The sequence below is a fragment of the Numenius arquata genome, chromosome Z, assembly GCF_964106895.1.
Source record: "Numenius arquata chromosome Z, bNumArq3.hap1.1, whole genome shotgun sequence".
Classification (NCBI taxonomy): Eukaryota; Metazoa; Chordata; class Aves; order Charadriiformes; family Scolopacidae; genus Numenius; species Numenius arquata.
Genome location: NC_133616.1, coordinates 45,919,627 through 45,939,335, shown reverse-complemented (window position 1 = coordinate 45,939,335; position 19,709 = coordinate 45,919,627). Strand labels below are relative to the sequence as shown.

The window sequence follows — 19,709 nt, the reverse complement described above, 5'->3', positions numbered from 1 at the left end:
CCATCATCCTTGATAAGTTCAACCCCACGCTCTGTGACCTGTACATAAGCTGCTCCACACCTTCTCAGAGACCCTGAAGCTCAAATGTACCTTTTTGAGGCAAAGGGTGAAGTACAGACAGTATATTCAACAAATCATACATAACTAATATTTAAATTTTAAGGTGTTTGTACTGTCTCTCACACATGCTCAAATCTGTGCAAAAACATGTGCACATGAACTTCTTCCAGTAGCATCTAAGTCTTTAAGCAATTTTTCAAAATAAATAAGACGGAAACAATGAAACCAACTATATGCAGCACACTGTTAAATATGCAAAACAAAGTTTAAAATAAGGGAACGTTTCCATAATTATTTTCTTTTCAAGTAATATCTGAAGTGGCAGATGGCATTAAAGACTCTCAAGTTAAAACTACAATTTAAGATGACAGTGCCTTTATTTTTAACTAAGCATTTACTTGAGTTTAATGAGTTGCATATGACTTGTCAAAATTAGGGATCCAGGTGCAAAGCGGAATAAATCACATTGGACAACAGTTTCAGTATTACCAACCTGCAAACCTAGTGAGAAACAAGAGAATGAAAAAAGGGAAAGAAAAAAGCAAACAAATTATATTGAGAACACCACTGCTGCAAGACCCCAGAAAGTACTGTGTAAGTCAAAGCAAAAAATGGCTCCTCTAACTAGCCTGATTCACTAACTTCTTGGGCTTTGTAGCATGGGTACTGGACACTTGTCATCAATGAAGAAAGATGGTATTTAAGATGCCTGCTTACCCCTTTTATCACAGTTGAACAAAACGTGCCATTAATATATCGACCGTACTAAATGATGCTGCTAATGGCCTAGTCACACATTAGTTCATTTCAACAAGTACTCCTCTACAAAAAGAGAGCGCAGAAGTACCATGAATGCTTTCTAACTATTGAGGTTTGTCCACTTAGTGCACAGTACAAAGGTTTTTTTACACTCTAATAAATGGCTGTAAAAGCAAAATTCAAGGCTACTATAAAGCAAAAACATTGCCCTTCTTAAATTGCAAACTTTAACTACAAAATTGTTACATGAGAGGCTAAAAAACCCTAAAATGTTGTCTTCCAAAAAGAGACATTTTAAGTTCACTTAACCACGTGTTTCCACCTGTCCCAAGAAACAAATGCTTCTGAGAAACAGAACCGATTTAGAGTTCTCTGACTGAACGTTTCTAACACATACACACCACCAGACTTCTGACACGCACGCACTTCCGCTTCGCTCTTTGGTGAGGCCTCGCAGGACCACGGCACAGAGATATGCGCTCAGGCATACCCAGCAATTTCCACACCTGCCCTCTTTTCCACCTGGGCAAGCGCGAATAGGCGAAAAGCGCCTGAACATCGCTCTGGAAAGACAGACAAAAGATGCTTACCTGGGACATCATCACCCATTTTAACTTATGGCCATGCAAGGCCCCACGGAGCCGGTGAGCGAGGGCACCTGGGGGCAGATGGGGACCAGAAGCCAGCCGGGCCCGCCGCTCTAGGGGCCTACCGCCACAGTAAGAGGGGGGCACGGGCCGGTCTAGCGCCCGCACCCCTTCGCTGGAGACCACACGCTCCCGCGGGGGGCAAGGCACAACGGGGAAGGGTCTGAGGACGCCCAGGGTGGCGCCGACCAGTCACGGCCTCTCAGGGACGGAAACCGTCGCTTGCCACCCCCGCCATCGCCGCGCCACTGCCGGCCCCGATCAGGGCCGGGAGGGCAGGACCTGTACCCGGGGACAGGAGCGAACGGCCCCTTGGTCCCCGACCCGCCGCGGCAGGCTGGGCCCCGCCAGTCCCCCGGGCGGGGAGCACGAGACGAGCTGCGCAGCGGTGCCGCGGCTCTCAGGCACCCAGCGGTGAAGTGGAAGGAGAGGGAAGTATCGCGAGATTTGCTGGCGGTGTCGCGAGAGGCGAGCGGGGAGGAGTCGGGGCCTGGGGCTGGGCCCGCGCCCTGTCAAGCCTGACGTCCCCGCGGTGGCGGAATTTTCTGGGGCAGGCGGTAGCTGCGGAGCTGCGGTCCGGAGGGCGGCCCTAGATGCTGGTGGGGCGACTGCCTAGGGAAGGCCAGCGTAGGGCGTGGAGGAAGGCGGGAGGGCGCCCTGGGGCCGTGTTAGGAGCCCCAGATTAAGTTGTTTCTTGCACAGAAACGACCGAGGTGGAGTGTGGTAGGTGTGGTGGTGGAGTACATGTGCTCCATGGGACAGATGCGGTACAGTGGCCCTGAATGTAGCCTGTGTGGAGCATCACCACTCCAGATGGAATGAATGGATCTTGACCCGTACTACCCATACTGCAACTGGGTTTCCTCCTAATGCAACCCTTGTTTGTACCAGTCTGTAGAGAACGGGGAAAAAAAAGGGAATCTAAAGTTGTTTTCTGGGAAATTGTGCAGGTAAAGAAGCAGGGGGAACAGCTGGTGCAACAGAAGGTGGAACTAGTGCGCTGGCAAGCAGTGGCCTCCTGTCTGGTGTAGTAGAGAGGAGTTGGCTGCAGTGTTGTAATGGGAGCACAGAAACATATAATTGTCTAACTTGGAAGGGACCTTGCAGAGTCCAACCATCAACCTAAGACTGACAACCATTAAACCATGTCCCTCAGCAGCACGTCTACCCATCTTTTAAATACCTCCAGCGATGGTGATTCCTGCACTTCCCTGGGCAGCCTGTTCTAGTGTCTGATAACCCTTTCAGTGAAGAAATTTTTCCTGATATCCAACGTAAACCTCCCCTGGCATACTTTGAGGCCATGTCATCTTGTCCTATCACTTGTTACTTCAGAGAAAAGACTGACCCCCGCAACTCTCTACAACCTCCTTTCAGGTAGCTGTAGAGAGCCAAAAGAGACCCCTGAGTCTCCTTTTCTTCAGCATGGTGTGAAGCAGATGCGCAGCAAGTTTTTATATTTGGAGAAGAGGCTGAAGCAGAGCGGCCCACGTTCTACCTCTGCCCATTTTCAGAAGAGCTTAACTGAATGCAGTAGTACTTTGCAAACTGTAAACTCAATCAGTAACAACCATCATATTCTTGCTGAAAAAATTCAGACCCACCAAGAAATCTATCCAGATTGCCTCAGACCTTGGTAGCAATTTAATAGAATGCTGCATGAAGGGCGTGAGTTGCCAGATCCTTGCTATTACTTTGTCAAAATGCTTTAATGTGCCTTTAATAGTGCAATACTAAGTAGTACCACTTATGAAAATTAAGAATTTATAAATATCATACAAAATCTTTTTTTTAAAGCAGCTTTTATTATTTTTTAATGCAGGAGACATAAGTTTGGGATGAGTGTCTGTCATTGTAATTATCTGATAACTTCAATCAATTTAATGACATGTTAAGGAAGGATTAAGCATTAGAGAAAACATCTTTTTGGCATGTGCAGTAAAATTCCATACAATGAAGATGGATAGTCAGACTGGCTAATCAAAATTCTACATCCTACAATATTTTCAGAAACAAGGCAAGCCAATAAATTTTCTAATTCATGGGTCTACGTGCTGTTTCTGCATGCAGCTGACATGCAGGCAGTTCTAAGAGTAATGAAAGCTTATGCAACCTGGAGCAATATTAAGTTGCTTCTTTAAGTTGTGTGCTATTAGCCAGAATCTTGTTCTAACAGAAGTTAATGAAAAATGTATGGGTTTTGATTAGCCAGTTATATTAGAGTAATGGGAGAATAGCAGGCATAAAAGCATTAATACAGTTGCTGCAACAATAAACTAGATGAATATCGGGCATCATATATGTTGGAGGAGGTTGTTCAAAAATAAAAAGTAATATAGAACCAATAAATTACATTGTTTTAAAAATGTACATGTAGTCAAGTACTTAACTGTATTCATTCCAAAGGAATGATGTGCAAGAACTATACCATCACAATACCAAAGCTGAAAAGAGGATGACATTTCCAATTTTAAAAATTTGGCAAAATACTGTATATATACAGTATCATGATCTCAGATACTTAATACACTGCAGCCCACAAAGCATCTTAGAAAAATCAGTGAGAATATAGGCTCTGATTCTAAGGCAAGCTTTTAAATCGGACCATGTTTAAAGATAAATGGTTATTTATACCACAAGGTGTTTATTTAACAAATACTATGTTGCATTTGATTCTTGCTGAGATATTTGTCCTTACTAAGGACTCTTTCATGCAGAGTACAGCTGTTATTTTATAGTCACAAATACAATATTATGACTTCAAAATATACAGACATAAGAAACAGATTAAACTCTTGCTTAAACACTTAAATTTTTCTAATAAACAAGCACTAAAATCTGCCTACACTCCAAGGATCCTGTTCTGCTTTTATGTCAGTGGTAAAACCTCAGTGGCTTAGCTGAATTGCACCTAAAAATCCCAGTGAAGGTACTAGGATGAGTCCCCACTACAGTTAGGCACACTATTATAACTCTTCCCTCAAGGAGGCAGAACAAAGGGAGGAACACACCCTTAACAGGAGCAGTTGGTTACCATGTCAACAGGTAATTTTCCTCTGACCATTTAAATTCTTCTCACAGATTACAAGACATTTCTGTATCTTTACTCCATTTTGAAAAAAAAAAAAGCTAGAAAACAAGCTGGCTCATAACTCATAACTCAGTCAGGGAATGACTTTGGTCATGTATCTTCGAAAGTTTTTGGAGTAGAAAAGTCCTTCTTCCAGGAAATCTTTCTAGCTCAAGGTAGAAGTTATTTGCTAGTATGTCAAAAATATCTCACACCATGTTTCTGCAGGGAAAGGTTTGTAGAAGGATTTAATTTTGAAAGGCCATTACCATTACTGAAAAGTTGAATATATCCAAACGCCATATGAAAATTTGAGCTCTGCTCATATTTGACTCAGTGTAGATTTCACAAGAGAAGTGTTAGGCTCAAATAACAACCAAAATGAATAGGATAATGGCGATAAGCACTTTTTAAATATGTGCTATATCCCTGAAAGCATTTCACATGTAACATTGTGGCGTTCCTGTTCTATTCTTTGACAGAGAGAAGAGATAAATTAATTGATGCGCATCTAAAAAGGGCAGTTTAGTTACATTTACAGCATATTCCAAAGTCAGTATGTCTGAAGACAAAGCTGGTGATTTTCAGATGCGCTCAGCATTTGCAAGTCTAATTGAAACCCAAGGAAAGTACAGGCACCTAGAATTTTTGAAAATGCAGGTTAGTCAGTTGTTTAATTCTATACTAGAAAATAGAAGAAGTGGTTCAATTGAGTGGTATTAATTAAGTATGGTGGCATTATAAGTGCTACAAAGAGAAACTCAGTAATGTGATGTGACTGAATTAACATTTTGGAAGGCCTTTTTTCTCTCCAGCAGTTTGTTTGCCACAGTATTTTACACATTACTCAGTATTCAAGAAACTCTCAGAGTTTGTCATGGAAATCAGGCCAATGGTGCTCTGAAGTGTGTACACTAATGCATGCCCCACAGGGATCAAAGAAGGGACATTTGAGCCCTTGTGTGCTGCTGCAAGGCTACTCTCTTTGCGATCACAGAGACATGGGAGGATAGCTGACATGACTGAAGTGCTGCTATAGACAGACCTGGATCAGGAAGGATGAGGCAGGACAGTGGGGAGCAGAATTGGTGTTTTATGTAAGAGCAGCAGGGATGCATGGAGTTCTGCCTGGTCTGTAGTGACCAGGTGCACTCCAGGATGTTGAGAGGGGAACAAGACAAATAGTAGGATCATAACCCTGGACTTCAGGAGATCAGACACATGACTGACCAACCCATTAGCCTTCTGCAATGAAATTACTAGTTTGGTGGGCTAGGGGAGAGCAGTGTATGTTGTTTATCTTGACTTCAGCAGGGCTTTCATTGCTTTATCTCGTAACATCCTCTATATAGAGGCTGATGAAGTATGGGCTGGATAAATGGTCAGTGAGGTGGATTGAAAACTGGCTGAACTGCAGGGCTTAAAGGAATATTATCAGCAGCACAAAGTCCAGCTGCAGTCCCATTACTAGTGGAGTATTTTGGAGTCTGATACTGGAGCCACTTACTGGCCACTTCGTCAATGATTTGGATGGTTGGACAGAGTGCACACTCAGCAAGTTTACAGATGATACACAATTGGGAGGAGTGGTTGACAGGCTAGATGCTTGTGCTGCCATCCGAGAGGGACTGTGACAGGCTGGAGAAATGAGTAGGCAGAAATCTCATGAAATTCAGTACTGCACTGGGGGTGAAATAATCCCATGCAGCAGGATAGGCTGGGGATCAGCTAATTGGAATGCAACTTTGCAGAAAATGACTTGTGAGTCCTGGCGGGTTGCAAGTTGGCCATGAGTCAGCTGTGCACCCTGGCAGCACAGGAAGCTAGTAGTGTCTTGGGCTGTGCTAGGAAGACTCTTACCCAGCAGGTCAAGGGAGGTGATCCTTCCCCTCCTTTCGGCTCAGGTGAGACCACAGCTGAAGTGCCATGTCCAGTTCTTGGATCTCTACAACAAGAAAGACATGGACATACTGTCCATGATCATGTCCAAGATCATGAAGATGAAGAGATTGGAGCATTTGACCATACCAGAGGAGGCTGAGAGCTACAATTGTGTAGCCTTGAGAAGTCTCAAGGGAGATCTTTTCGGTGTGCCTAAATACCTAATGTGAGGGTATAAAGAGGATGAAGTCATACTTTTCTCATTGGTGCCCAAGACAAGAGACAATGGGCGCAAATTGAAACAGGAAATGTCATCAAACAGGAAAAGCTGCGAGGGTGGCCAAACACTGCCACACACTGCCACAGTTGCTCAGAGAGGTCATGGAACCCCCATCCTTAGAGATATTCAAAACCCAACAGGACTTAGGCCTGAACAACCTGCTTTAGGTGACCCTAATTTGAGATTGGACTAGATGTTCTTGAATGAATGGTGATGAACTTTTAAGCAGGGCCTGTTGCAACAGGACAAGGGGTAATGGGTTTAAACTAAAAGAGGGTAGATTCAGAGTAGCTATAAGGAAGAAATTTTTTATGATGAGGGTGGTGAAACACTGGAACAGGTTACCCAGAGAGGTGGTAGATGCCCCATCCCTGGAAGCATTCAAGGTGAGGTTGGACAGGGCCTGATCTAGTTGAAGAGGTCCCTGCCCATTGCAGGGAGGTTGGGCTAGATGACCTTTAAAGGGCTCCCAACCCAAACTATTATATGATTATTTGATCCTAAGCTCAGCCATTCTGTGATTCTTTGAAGAAGTCTGTAGGACAAACTGAGTTCTGGCTAACTGCTTATGCTGTCTATTATTTAAAAATTAAGAGCTTTAAATACCAGGTAGATTGACTAGCCAGAGTCTTGTTTATCCTGTAGCCTAGTGCCAAAAGACATGGCACCAGTACTTACCTAGCTATATGCATATTTCCAGTCTCATCTTCCAGTTATTCTTAATGACTGGTAAGATCTTCAAGTCTCTTTTATGTCATCAATTGTAAAATAAAAGCTTGAAATTTCTGATTAAGGACATTTGGAGATGCTGCACAATACTTTAGCATGTGCACAACACATAAAAAGTAGATAACACCTTGAGAATTTAACTCAATAAATCGGATGTCCTTTGTCTTGTTAACTCATTCTCAAAAAAGAGTCTAGCCAGTCCTAAATTTTACTAACTCTTAGAAGCCAGGGTAATATAATTCTTATAACCTGCTGCAAAATTGTCCTTTAAAGTTTGTCTGCCAGATGATGTGTTATTCAGCTTGAATAAACCTCAGAGACTGATTCCACAAGTGTTATGAAGTATTGATTCATTTCCTTCAAGTGTCTGGTTAAAGAGTGACTTGAGGAAAATGCAAAGTTTTGTCCTTAAATAAATATTGTATATAAATGGATCATGTCAGCAACACTCAGATTTCATGATTGTCTGGAGTGGGAACTGAATAATGAGGTTTGTCAGCTCCATTGGATTTGTAACAGATATTTGTGTAGGGCAGTTTTGAATGTTTCAGAAAATTATGTGAACATTAGAAAGGCCTGTGGACCAGTCTCAGTTATGCTCTGGGTCTGGTTAAACCAAATCAGCATAATTGTTCTTCAGAGGATCTTTTATTATGTGTTACACATTTCACTTTACAAATAAAAATTATTTCAGAAGTGGAACAGAGCTTTCCATTAGGAGTAGCAGTCATAGAAATGGTTTATGGAGATTACAGTTGAGGTTGGTTCCCGTAATCCCTTTTTCCCTTGAGGAAAAAATAAGAAGTATTTGCTTCCTCAGGGTTAATTTCACATTTTTGAGTTTTGATTGACGGCAAAGCATGAAGGGAAAGACTTAAAAGCACCACACATGCAGAAGGAGAGGGGAAAATCTACTAAAACTGGAAAGACACAGTTTTTTATTTTCTTTTTTTTTGGGGGGTGTAGCTTGGCAAGCTGTCCTTAAAAGATAAACAACTAATGATTTAAAGCCTCCTAAGGAGATAAGATGCAAATGTGATCTGATTTGGGAGACTGGGACATGCAGCTTTCATAACTAAAATCACAAAACCTGGAACACACAACCCTTGTAAACAGCCATCCTTCTTAATCACCAGGTCCAACTGAGCCAAAGCTCATTTCTAATCAAATGAAACTGTAGGGTTATCTTGGAAATGTGATGCCAGCTAGGCTCCTATGATGATCCAAAAATAAAGAAAAACTGTATGTAGTTATCCTCTTAAACATACATCTTTTTTTTTTTTTCCTTTCTCACTTGTTTTAGGCAATTTACCCCATTAATTACCTCATGTTACACTTTTGAGGAAACAGGCAGAGACATACACACAAACACAAAAAACCATATTAGGAAGCAACTCTGAAGCTCAGTTAAAAAGATGTGACTCTTGTTTATACAAAAAATCCTATTCCAATACTGAGTAGAAAGCAGTGCTTTATACCAGCTACTTCCTGTGCTGCTGCTTTTTGTTATCTATACAACACATCCAGCAAAACAGGGTAACTTGGTGAAGTGGTAGTTTTTAGGGGAATATTACAGCTGTGTACAAATATGTTAAAGATGTAAACTGGAGCTAGAAAAGCTAAACTGGGGGCTTGTCAAACAATTCACCGGTCAGTTCCCCTAAAGCATGTAAAAATGGTACGTGTTCATGTGGAAGGCAGGGATATTTTTGTTCCTGGAGGATTTTTCCCCAACTCTGAATTCAGTTAACCTCTTTTACTAGGAGGATCCTAGTGTCTTTGGTGCCAGAAACCACAAACGTCTGGGGCCAGTATGTCAGAGACTATTTCTGCTGAATCAACTCTCAATATAACAAATAAATGAAACCAGTAACCCAAGCACAGAGACATTTCATAACATAATGGGAGCTGCACTGTGAAGCATATCTTTGATTTAGAGAAAGTCTGAGCTCCTGCCCATTGTTTACTGTTATGTAAAAAAAACCCAACTACCAAAACCCGAAACCGAACAAAACCCCAACTTTTTGTGACACCAGCAACAAATTGCAATACTAGTAATACTACTGGTAGACTTTTCCAGTTCCTTGCTTATGGATAACACTGAAGTTAAAATACTAAAGCATCAAATAAATTACTAAGCCAGTTAAATTTAAATTTAATTTAATTAAAAGGAATAATCAGAAATACATTAAATATTAAATGAAAAAGCAAGTTGCAATGCATATCTTTTATTTGGTTAATGTCACTTACAATTGTGACACTTACAATTACAATCTGATCATTGTAATAGGTAACATCTCTGTTAGGTTTATTTAAAACAACCTATCTATCAGTACATGCGTATGTGGTGTCACTGGCTCCCACACAAACTGAAGCCCATTCCAAGTTTGTAATTAAGGCTTCCAAATGCAAGTATCAACAATTAAAACTTAGTAAAGGCACAGAATAGTAAACTTGATTCATATCCCATGATAGCTTCTACTGTCCAAATCAAATATACATGGCTTCCTCAGATGTAAGCAAATTCTCAGTTACTTTGAACTCCTCTTATTTTCTCTGATTCACTTTATCCAGTAAAATCTGAGTTGATACCAGATTTTTTTCAAGACTTAACATACAGAGTAAGTTATTTGTAAACCACAGAAAAAAACAATATGGCTTACAAAAGGAGTTACTGCTACTGTTAAAAACATACGTGTTTTTTCTAGCTTTAATTTATCTCAAAGACAGGTAGTAGGCTTCCTTATAAAATAATTCTTAAAACCAAATAAAACCCAAATATTCAGTCTTACTCTGGAATTGGACCCCAACCTTAATGTGTTTTTCTTATTTTTGAACAGAACAGATTGCTATCCTTTTGGTAATATTTGCTATTAATTTAGGTTTAAATTACTATTTTTGCTAGCACAGTTTAAGAAACAGACCAGGGTCAAAGAATGGGAGCATTTACTGGAGTTTTGGAAGAATAATTGTGCTTCTAAAGATGATTGCTTGCAGACTTGTAATCAATAGGGCAGCACTGAGCAAAGGACCTGCCTTCCTCAGCATGTTGCTTTCTTATGCTGAATGCTTCATTTTGCCCTCCAAAACCAAAGAAGAGTCATGATTTAAGTATAGTAAGTAAATAAAGCCAAAAAGGAAAAAAAAAAAAATCCAGAGAGAAAGACAAAACCACAGGATTCAATTGCTTGTGCTTCTGTACAGGCTTACCAAGGTACTCCCACAACATTCATGATTGCTGCCAGTCCAGAGGTTACAAGCCCTTTCCAAATTCAGCAGTCCTTTCTGGGTCAGTCCTAGGGGCTGATTCTGCCCGTGTGGGTCTTGGGTTGCAAGTATAAGACACAAGTAACTGACTCCGCAGTCCAGTTATCATATGTACTCCATCAACTTCACAGAAAAAAAAAAAAAAAGAAGGACATGGAAAAAAATCCATATCTGCAGTCATAGGTTTAATTAAAGAGAAAAAAAATAGCAGAAAAAATGTTCCCAAGTGCATTCTTATCACAGGCAGTCACTCATATTGCATGTCTTTTTTTTTGTCTTAAAGAAGATATTAACTTCTCACTTGTACCCAGCTTTATGTGTGTAGGTGGGAGGGAATAATTTTATTTTAAGACAGATGTGCTGTTATTATGACTTCACTGATGTTTATAATCTAACTACTACAACTACTGGAGCCATAAAAATAAATTGAGTAGCAGCAGCCACCATAAAGATGAGGCAGAGGAGAGATCTTCTAAGCCAAATTGTTGCCTTGAGGTTCTGGAGGTTCTGCATCGTCGGGACGGTATGAATAGCATTTGCATTTTTGTGCATTCTTGTAATGTTTTATAAAAATACTTTAGGCAAAATATAGAAATATTAGAAAATTTCGATTAGTAGGTGGCTGTATTAATTTATACTTGTATGTATATGAAGTTAATATCCCCACTACAAAGTAGCACAGTCAAGTCAGTTTTCTACAGAATCCGGGGTGTTCATTTACAACAGAATATTTGTATTATAGAATATCTGTATACAGAAGAAAAAACCTAAGGGCTTAAACTTTTGCTTAATGCACATTTTTCTGATCAGTACCATCCTTTCACAACAGACTTAGCTGAGTGGACTTAGGCTTTAGCTTAAGTGATTTTCTAAACATGATTGAGTATAGTACGTAATGTTAGCACAAATGAGAGCCTAGGTTATTATGTCGTCTCAGAAAGATCACAGCAGGGAGAAAGACCTCCACCTTCTTTCTGAAAAGCCATGTAATCTTGATTCCTTAAAAAAAAAAAAAAAAGGAAGGCTGCTCTCAACTCTTGTGAGGTAATAGGTTGTTTTGACAATGTCAGATTTATGTATGTATCTTGCAGCTTCACTCAAGATCTAATTCTCCTCAATTACTCCAAAGGCTCGAGGACTAGTGATTGCTGGAATCCTCCGTGGATTACCCCTGTTCCTCAAGGACATGAGACCAATTCCAAATTAACTTCCAAATACATTTATGTAAACTGTGTATCCTGCCTCAGAAAGAATAATCCGCTACATTCACATACAAACAGAACCTTTAAATATGCAACAGATGTTCCATTTTTTTAAAGCGCTTGAATTCATTGACAGGCCTTTGGCTAAACTGATGAATTAACTTGTTCAGGGCAGATTTCATAAATCCTCTAATAATTCTTACCCTTATACATCTTGATTTGATTTCTGAGATCTGCAGCATGTGTTTTAAATGTTTTAACCTTTACTACTTTAATCAGGTAACATTTATTTCAGGGCTGGATGATGATCGGTCATTGAAAGATATAGTTGACTAGGAAATAAAATCCAATTTGTCAGTTAAACAAACCATATCTGAAATAAGAAGAAATCAGTCTGTATTACTGGATCCCTGAAATGCTCAGCGGTTTTGATGTGACCCTCTCTTTCAAGAATATATAGTGCTGAATTGCTAAGCATTGCTGGATGCAGTGCTGGTTTGCAGAAACAACAGAAACGATGTACCATGCTTATGTACAACTGATTTCCTGGGGTTGTTCGAATGTAAGCCTTTACCTCTATATTGAGATTTATTTCTGTAATTTTAAGCTGTTTTTCTGTAATACTTCCAGGCTAGGTACCATTTAAACAGCAATGAAATCAGTCTGAAAAATAATTTATGGGTTTTTTTATTGACAGATGTGTTTGATAAAGTGCAATAAAATGTGCAGGTAAAACTGCATTAGAAAGATTTTTGTCTTCCATTGCTACACAACTGGCGTGCCACTCACCGGCTCAATATACTTTTGTATATTTTCGTACTCTAATGGGACATTCAGAGGTCCGGAAGCCTACAGTCTCTAAGGTATGATAAGAATATATTACATTTATAATGTTTTTATTTCAGATGAAAACCATAAACAGAGCAATCAGCCATTTTTTGCCTTTTCCATGAAGTCTGCCTATAAATCTAGGTATACCTAGATTTAGAAGACTCTGAGTACATCTGTATGAATCCACAGAATTATGAGTGTTACAATCTAATTAGAGATGCTGACATCCATTCTGTAGCGTTTGATGCTTTCTTCCCCTCCTGCATTTCTAAATGAATTCTACTACATCAAGCAAATTGATGGACTTGTGAAAGAATTTCAGTATTAGACAGGACATAAGAAAACCAGACCTGCCCAGCTGAATTCTACCTTCAGAAATAAACTGAATTCTAGTTAAAATCCATCTAAGTGGTTTACATTTATTTGAAAGAGGTCTGCAATTAAGGTTTCTTAATCTGGCCTAGTTTTGTGTGTATGCTTCTTATATCTCTAATGTGAAAATGCTGTTCATGAAGTGGAATTACATTTCATGAGTGAAAAAATAGTTGAAAAATGAAAATTCAGTTTACCATTGTGGGTTTTTTTCATTCACATAGCTGAATACTAATTTATCCTATGAACCACCGTGCAGCTCGCACTGAAACAACCAGAATTCATTGTTATCGGAGGTCCTTTAAAGTTGTGATCTGTGGAAGCCAGTCAAAATCTCCTGGTGTATAATTTGTTTCATACATCATATTTGGCACTCTGTTCCCCCTTCATAAATGATGAGGAATGATTATTCATGAGAAATGAACTGCTTTCATCTTATTCAGTAGAGGGGATTTCCTGCAGGGTAAATCTAGATTACAGTATTCTCAGGGATCAGGATTGATGGTAATGTGCTGTCTCCATTGCAATAAGAAAGGAAACAGATCTTGTGCCTTTGAGTTGCTCACCAGAAACAAACCTAGCCACTGGGAAAAATGCCTACAGGAAATCTCAAATTGCTGTCAGACACTGTAGCTTACAAATGCCAAACAAACTGCAGTATGTTATGAAAACAACTATGTGATTACCACACAACTTTGCTATATTACCAACTTCAGAAAGTACTAGTGCAAAATAGGTAACAGGATAAACCTGTAACTGAAAACCAAATATACCATAAACTGCATGAAATTGTTAATTAATTTTTTTCAAGTACTTCAGTTAATAGTAACAATACTTTCTGTCACAGCATCTTTGGTACCTAATCAGTAATATATTGCAGCACATACTGAGAGCAGCAAAGTATTTCACAACTAAGCAATCAAATATGAGGAGGTTGTGTGAAAACTTGTCCCAGAGAAAAAAGAATTCTTACAGTAACCAGGAGTAAAATGTCCTTTGATTCTTAGTTTCTCATTCCTAAACTCCAGATTTACACTGCTAAACTCAAATTCTAAGATCAACTTTTACTGGTTGTATGTTGTTTTCTACTAAAAGTTTGAGATTCAAACAGAAGTCAAAGGACCCCAAACTCAGCTGCAAGCTTACCTGCAGAAATACATCATATAAAAATTTGCAGTGAAACAACATCATTCATGCCAAGAAAACAATCTTATATAAGCAGAGAAGTCATTCTCCTATATCAACTAAAGTGTGTGTAGCCATTTCCATAACACAACCAGAAAAGACTATATTGCTCAGTGACTGACTTTGCACTCTGTTTGGGATTGAATGTGCCTAAAAGATTAAGAAAATGAAGTACTGTTTTACTTAGTTTACAGATAATTTTCAATGAGTACAACACCGAAAGTAGCCACTGTCATTTAACAAATGCAGTTTCATTTGACAAAAACAGCTCATCTACATGTATACAGAAAACTTCTCCCAGTATTGTAATATAAGCGCTATGATTTCTAACAATATATTTTGATAAGAAATTACTGAATAAATTTGTTTAGGTAAATAGGATAAGTTATTCCCAAAAAAGTACTCTGTTGCCAGTATGGGTTGTATTTAAATTAGAAGAGAACCCACATGTAGCTGTATTATAGTAATTGTACTGGGAAATACATTCTTCAGCTTGTCCACAGTGACCTAGCTTTAAATCAGCTAATCTTTGTATCAAGTAGCAGTTCAGCCACACCAGAAAAGAGCCCAGCAATGGTGGGCTTTTGTATTTTTTCCAATAGGCTTTGCAGCCTGCATTGTTCTCTGTCTTGTTGAAATGATACTGATAACTGCACCCAAGCAAGCCAATTTAAAGGTAGCTTAGATTATTCAGTATCCAGTCACAGGTGAAACTCTTAGATCAGTATGCTAATACCTATCTAGTTTGTTGATATTGCTGCGTATTTACTTTCAGTTACATCATAGCTGTGACCTCATAGAGTAAGTGAAGGCCCGGGCATTCAGAGAGGGAGAAAAGTCTTGTCAGTGTGCCTGGTTCCTACAGAACTCATATTTTCCCTGAGGAAAAAAACCCACATTTATTCTAATTGAACAGTCATAACTGGCTGCCACTTTAAAACACTGCCTTAACATTGGAATTGACAAATAAAAGTGCTTAAGGTGCAGGAGCTAAACCTTGAAAAGAGTTCCAGTCACAGCACAGTCCTGTATTTCATAAGTCTTTTTCTAACTTTGAGTAATATAAGACAGTTCGGTTAACTGGATAAAGACATAGATTATGATCCCACTTTTATTTCTTACTTGCCTTCCCTTTTGCCTGTTTTCCTTCAGGAAGGATTCTCAGGACCAGAGGAAAGCTAGGATTAGAGACTGCAGGCTTTGAAAAATAGGTACAAGAAATTCCACAGCTGAGAGACATATCCGTACATATATTTGCTGACTCACAAAATTATTTATGTCCAAGCTTCCTACAGATGGAGCTATAATGCAGTTTTTAAGGGCCTGTGTTCTTTCACAGAAGATGAAGGGATGGTATCTCCACAAGTGGGCTTGTTGTTTAGATGCCTATGTTGTCTTGCCAATTTGCTTCTGTTTTATTAGAGCAAGAACTTTCCAGAAAAAGGTTAGTTTAAAAGTTACACCTTCTGCTACGTTGAGTTTTATGCAGAAAGGTGGCTTTTGAGTTTGCTGAGCTTCATTTTCTTCCCATTTAATACTACTGCATTTATCTTATTACTTCAATCATTTCTTCAATATGGCAATTAATACGGAAAGAGAAAAAAACCAAAGAACTTGTTTGAAGAAAACAGTCACAGGCTCAGTGTCATTGCTGTATCATTCTACTCTTGTTGCATGTCATCTGTTATTGGGCCTTTTCTGTTATCTGCTTATGTTGTAGGCTTTTTGGACCAAAACCGTTTTCACCGCATGCAGAGTAACATGAACATTATTCTAAAGCATTTGTTGTAGAAAAAGAAGACAAACGGCTGCAATTTTATTTTTCTTTAAATCTCCAGAAGGTTAAAGAGACATCTTAAATTGTGTCTTTAAGACTCCTCCGATACTTTATCCGCAAGTATCCATACTTTCTGATTTTCTCTTCTGTCACTTACCTATCAGACTGTGAGTAAGGAGGTGCCTGGACTGGCACCATGGACAGAGGCGCCCAGTGAAGTGGCTGGAGCTTCCATCCTAGCAAGGAATGTAGACTATACATTCCTAACAGATCTTACTTATATGTAACTAAAATGTTTAAATTATTTAATTAGGTTAACTAAATTAGCTGCATTGTTAGATTTTGAGGATGGATAATTCTTACCACAAAACAGGACAAAAACAACAGTTCCTCTTCTATGAAGTATCTGTAGGTTGGGGGAGTTTCAAACTGACAACTGGTAGCTGAAAGATGCAGTCATATTCCCTACCACATAATCTGAGAATAATAGTAAACATCAATCTTGTAGCATGATACTGGCGGACTTTTATTTTTGTTAGTGGTCTTTTACCCTCCAAAACACATTTTCAGCTTCCTGCAATGTTCTCCATTGCTACATCTAATAAACACATACCGCTCTAGATCTCGGCAGGCAGAATCCAGACACACTTCGTGTGGCATGTGGAGGCTTCAATTTTTATTTCCCTCTTGAGAAACGGATTTGAGCTGGAAGACATTTATTGTCCCCAAAGGACACTATAATTCAAACACAGCTTCTGGAACTTCATCACTGCATTAGCTATTCTCACTGACCTGAAAAAAAGATAAGAAGGGGCGCATGTGGTGTGTGTGCCCTAAAATTATTGTTGTCATCCATTTCATGTTCTACAGTTTATCACACACTTTTGGCTGCAGACCCTTTGCTGATACACCAGGACTTCTTAGGCACAGACAGCACTACACCAGCCACACCTGCAAGACCTGTGCGAGTAGATAGGGATGAGGTGGTCCTCAGCCCTGAAACAAAGCACTGCAGCATAACACAGTGCCACTCATCAAAGCTTTTTGCATATGAAGGTAGGCTCCTTTTTATTAGTGTTGGCTTCTATGAGATAATATTTTGTTCATCATGTGCAAAATACAAGTAAAAAATCCTCTGCCAGGGGCTCTAGGAGTCCATTTTGGGCAACTGCTAGTTTTGCCAAAAACCTGAAGAATGAGGCAAGATTCAGGAATGGAGGAGAGATTCTTGCTGATCAAGAATATGGGCATGGGGCCTGAAGAATAACAGGGAGAATCACTTCTAGCTGAATTTATGATCCACAATGTTGGTAATGTTAGGCTGCATTATGTTTTATGGTAAATGCTTCTGTCTTACTGCAGAAGATGATCTATTTGTGGCCAACTTCAATGCATCTGGCATTCTCCAGACAATGGAAATGCTTCTTGTCCAGCAAGGTAGGCCTCAAAAGAGGCCTCTGTGACTAAAAGTAACAAAAATTCTTTTCAGTGGAGCACATATGAACCAATTGGGCATATGGGCCTATTAGTCTTGTGCTCATGGTGCCAAATAGAATAACACTTGGAAATATTATGGAAAGTGGAAATTATTTTCTGTGGAAAAACAACCCCTTCAAGATGTGAATCTGTCATGGTTTTGACCAGATTGACCAATCAGAACGACAAATGACCCCACCCTCCCCCCTCTAAGGAAAAGAGAGGAGAGGAAGAGATAAAAGAGGTTTATGAGTTTAGAAAAAACTAAACTACTTTAATGAAAATATTAATAAATAATGAAATAATAAATAAGAAAAAGGAAAAAAAAAGTGAAAAAAAAAAGTATACAGTATATACAAAACCGTATCAAGCTCTCAGGATGATGATCACGTCACCAGCAGGCACAGGGGAAAGTCCCAGGCTGGACTCGGTGATGGACAGGAGCTGGATTCCGGATCTGGAGTTAGGAATGCTCGGGTCGGGATCAAAGGCAGATGAACAGACAGGGTCCTCCTCAGATGTCAGCCATTGAAGAAAGAGAGCTGACCCTTTGATTCCTCAGCTTTTATACTGAGCATGATGCAGATGGGATGGAATACCCTGTTGGTCAGTTTTGGGTCACCTGTCCTGTCCGCTCCTCCCTACAGGTGTAGGGCCTCCCTCTACGCTTTTCCACTTCTGACCCTCCAGTGGGGCAAATAACAAATTTACCTGACCTTGGTTGTTATAGCAATAAGTATAAGCAAGGACCTCTCTGCATACCATTCCTTGCTATAATCAGGTCTTATCACTATGAGAGTGAGCAGTTTCTGAACAATATGCTGTTAATTTCAGAGTTTAGTTAGTTAGAAGAGGCCCAGCTAAAAAGGTAAAATTACTGAACAGAAAATTATTTCTGTTTTACCTCAAACGAGGACAGAATCACAAAATATCTGAATTTCTGAATCACCAGTGGTCCGTGATTTAGTTGATAATTATAGTTTTGTATAATGATAACTTTTAGAAATTTCAGGTGCTGAGGAGACAAAGTCCATTTCATAGATTCCATGCCACATATCATGAGTTAAGGCAGTTCTTCCTTTTGACCACACACTAAAATTTCAACTTGCTGCCAGCACCAGGTATTATCTGACAGGTATTATCAAAAGTATAAACCAAAGAAGATTTGATGGTAAAAAAAATTATGTACTTTGCTTCTTGAAAGGCAGCTTGTGTTGATAACGGCTCCTTTTCTATGTAAATGATACTAAAATTTTATCCCCCAGGGACATGCTCCTAATGTAGAACTGACGACATTCTCAGAAAACAAAAATTGGTGCTATCTCCCAGCTCAACTGAAAGCTGCCCAGAAAAAAAGGTATACAGTGCAATTGAGATATTTGCTTTGGAGTTCTTTGTATTTTGTTTAAGGAATACTTTTTTTCTGTGTTGCAATAGTGCCTGAATATGAGGAAGGAAACACTGCTTTTCCTTCTCCTTACTTCCTGAGGCACTGTTACTTATTATTTCAGTTATATCTTTCAAGTTCATAGGAAGGCCACCCAACCTTAATCTTGTGAGGGCTAGTCAATCAGGCTAAGTAGCGAGACTGTAAGCCCTGACTTGACATTGGACTATGTAGTGGACAGTTTATTTCTGAATACCTGTAGGAAAAACATTAAAGATTGTAAGGTTTTAGGACAGTCAGAGGCAGGCTATACAAAATGAGGCAATAGAAACAGGGCAATAGAAGCGTTGAAACATGAGGAGCAGGAGTACTTTGTACCCCTTTTCTTGCTTTGGTTGGGGAAAAGGGCTGCAGCCTTCATCAGGATCCTGACACTGCTGTGGGAAGAGGGAGAAGGATCTGCTGTGCCAAATTCAGCCCCAAGACCCCATTCTGGCCTCCCTAAAACTTAGCACATCTGTGGTCTCTGCAATTTACTGAAGTGTTTGCTGGCGCTTTAACTAGAGAGAATATGCTGTCTATTGTTGTTTATCCAATTTACCAAAGTTTGACTATTACCTTTTGCAATGCTAAGCTTTGTAGTCTTTTGTGGCTCAGCTTACATTTTGTTCCTTAAACTTTTTTTGGTTGAAGGGCTTGAAGTTGCTCTGTGCTTTTAAAATATGAAATTAAAAGCAGCCTGAGAAGATCTGATAATTATTAAACATTTGGTGTCAGCATTGTTCA

General features: G+C 39.5%; 1 protein-coding gene across 1 annotated transcript in view; it reads right to left on the bottom strand.

Annotated features, from left to right (window-relative positions):
- The window catches only part of ERCC6L2 (ERCC excision repair 6 like 2), a 57,841-nt gene extending 56,413 nt beyond the window's left edge, over positions 1-1,428 (bottom strand). The window contains exon 1 of the mRNA XM_074166373.1: positions 1,410-1,428. Within this exon, the coding sequence (XP_074022474.1) occupies positions 1,410-1,428 (19 nt within the window). The remainder of the gene's footprint in view (positions 1-1,409) is intronic.
- Positions 1,429-19,709: the final 18,281 nt, after the last annotated feature.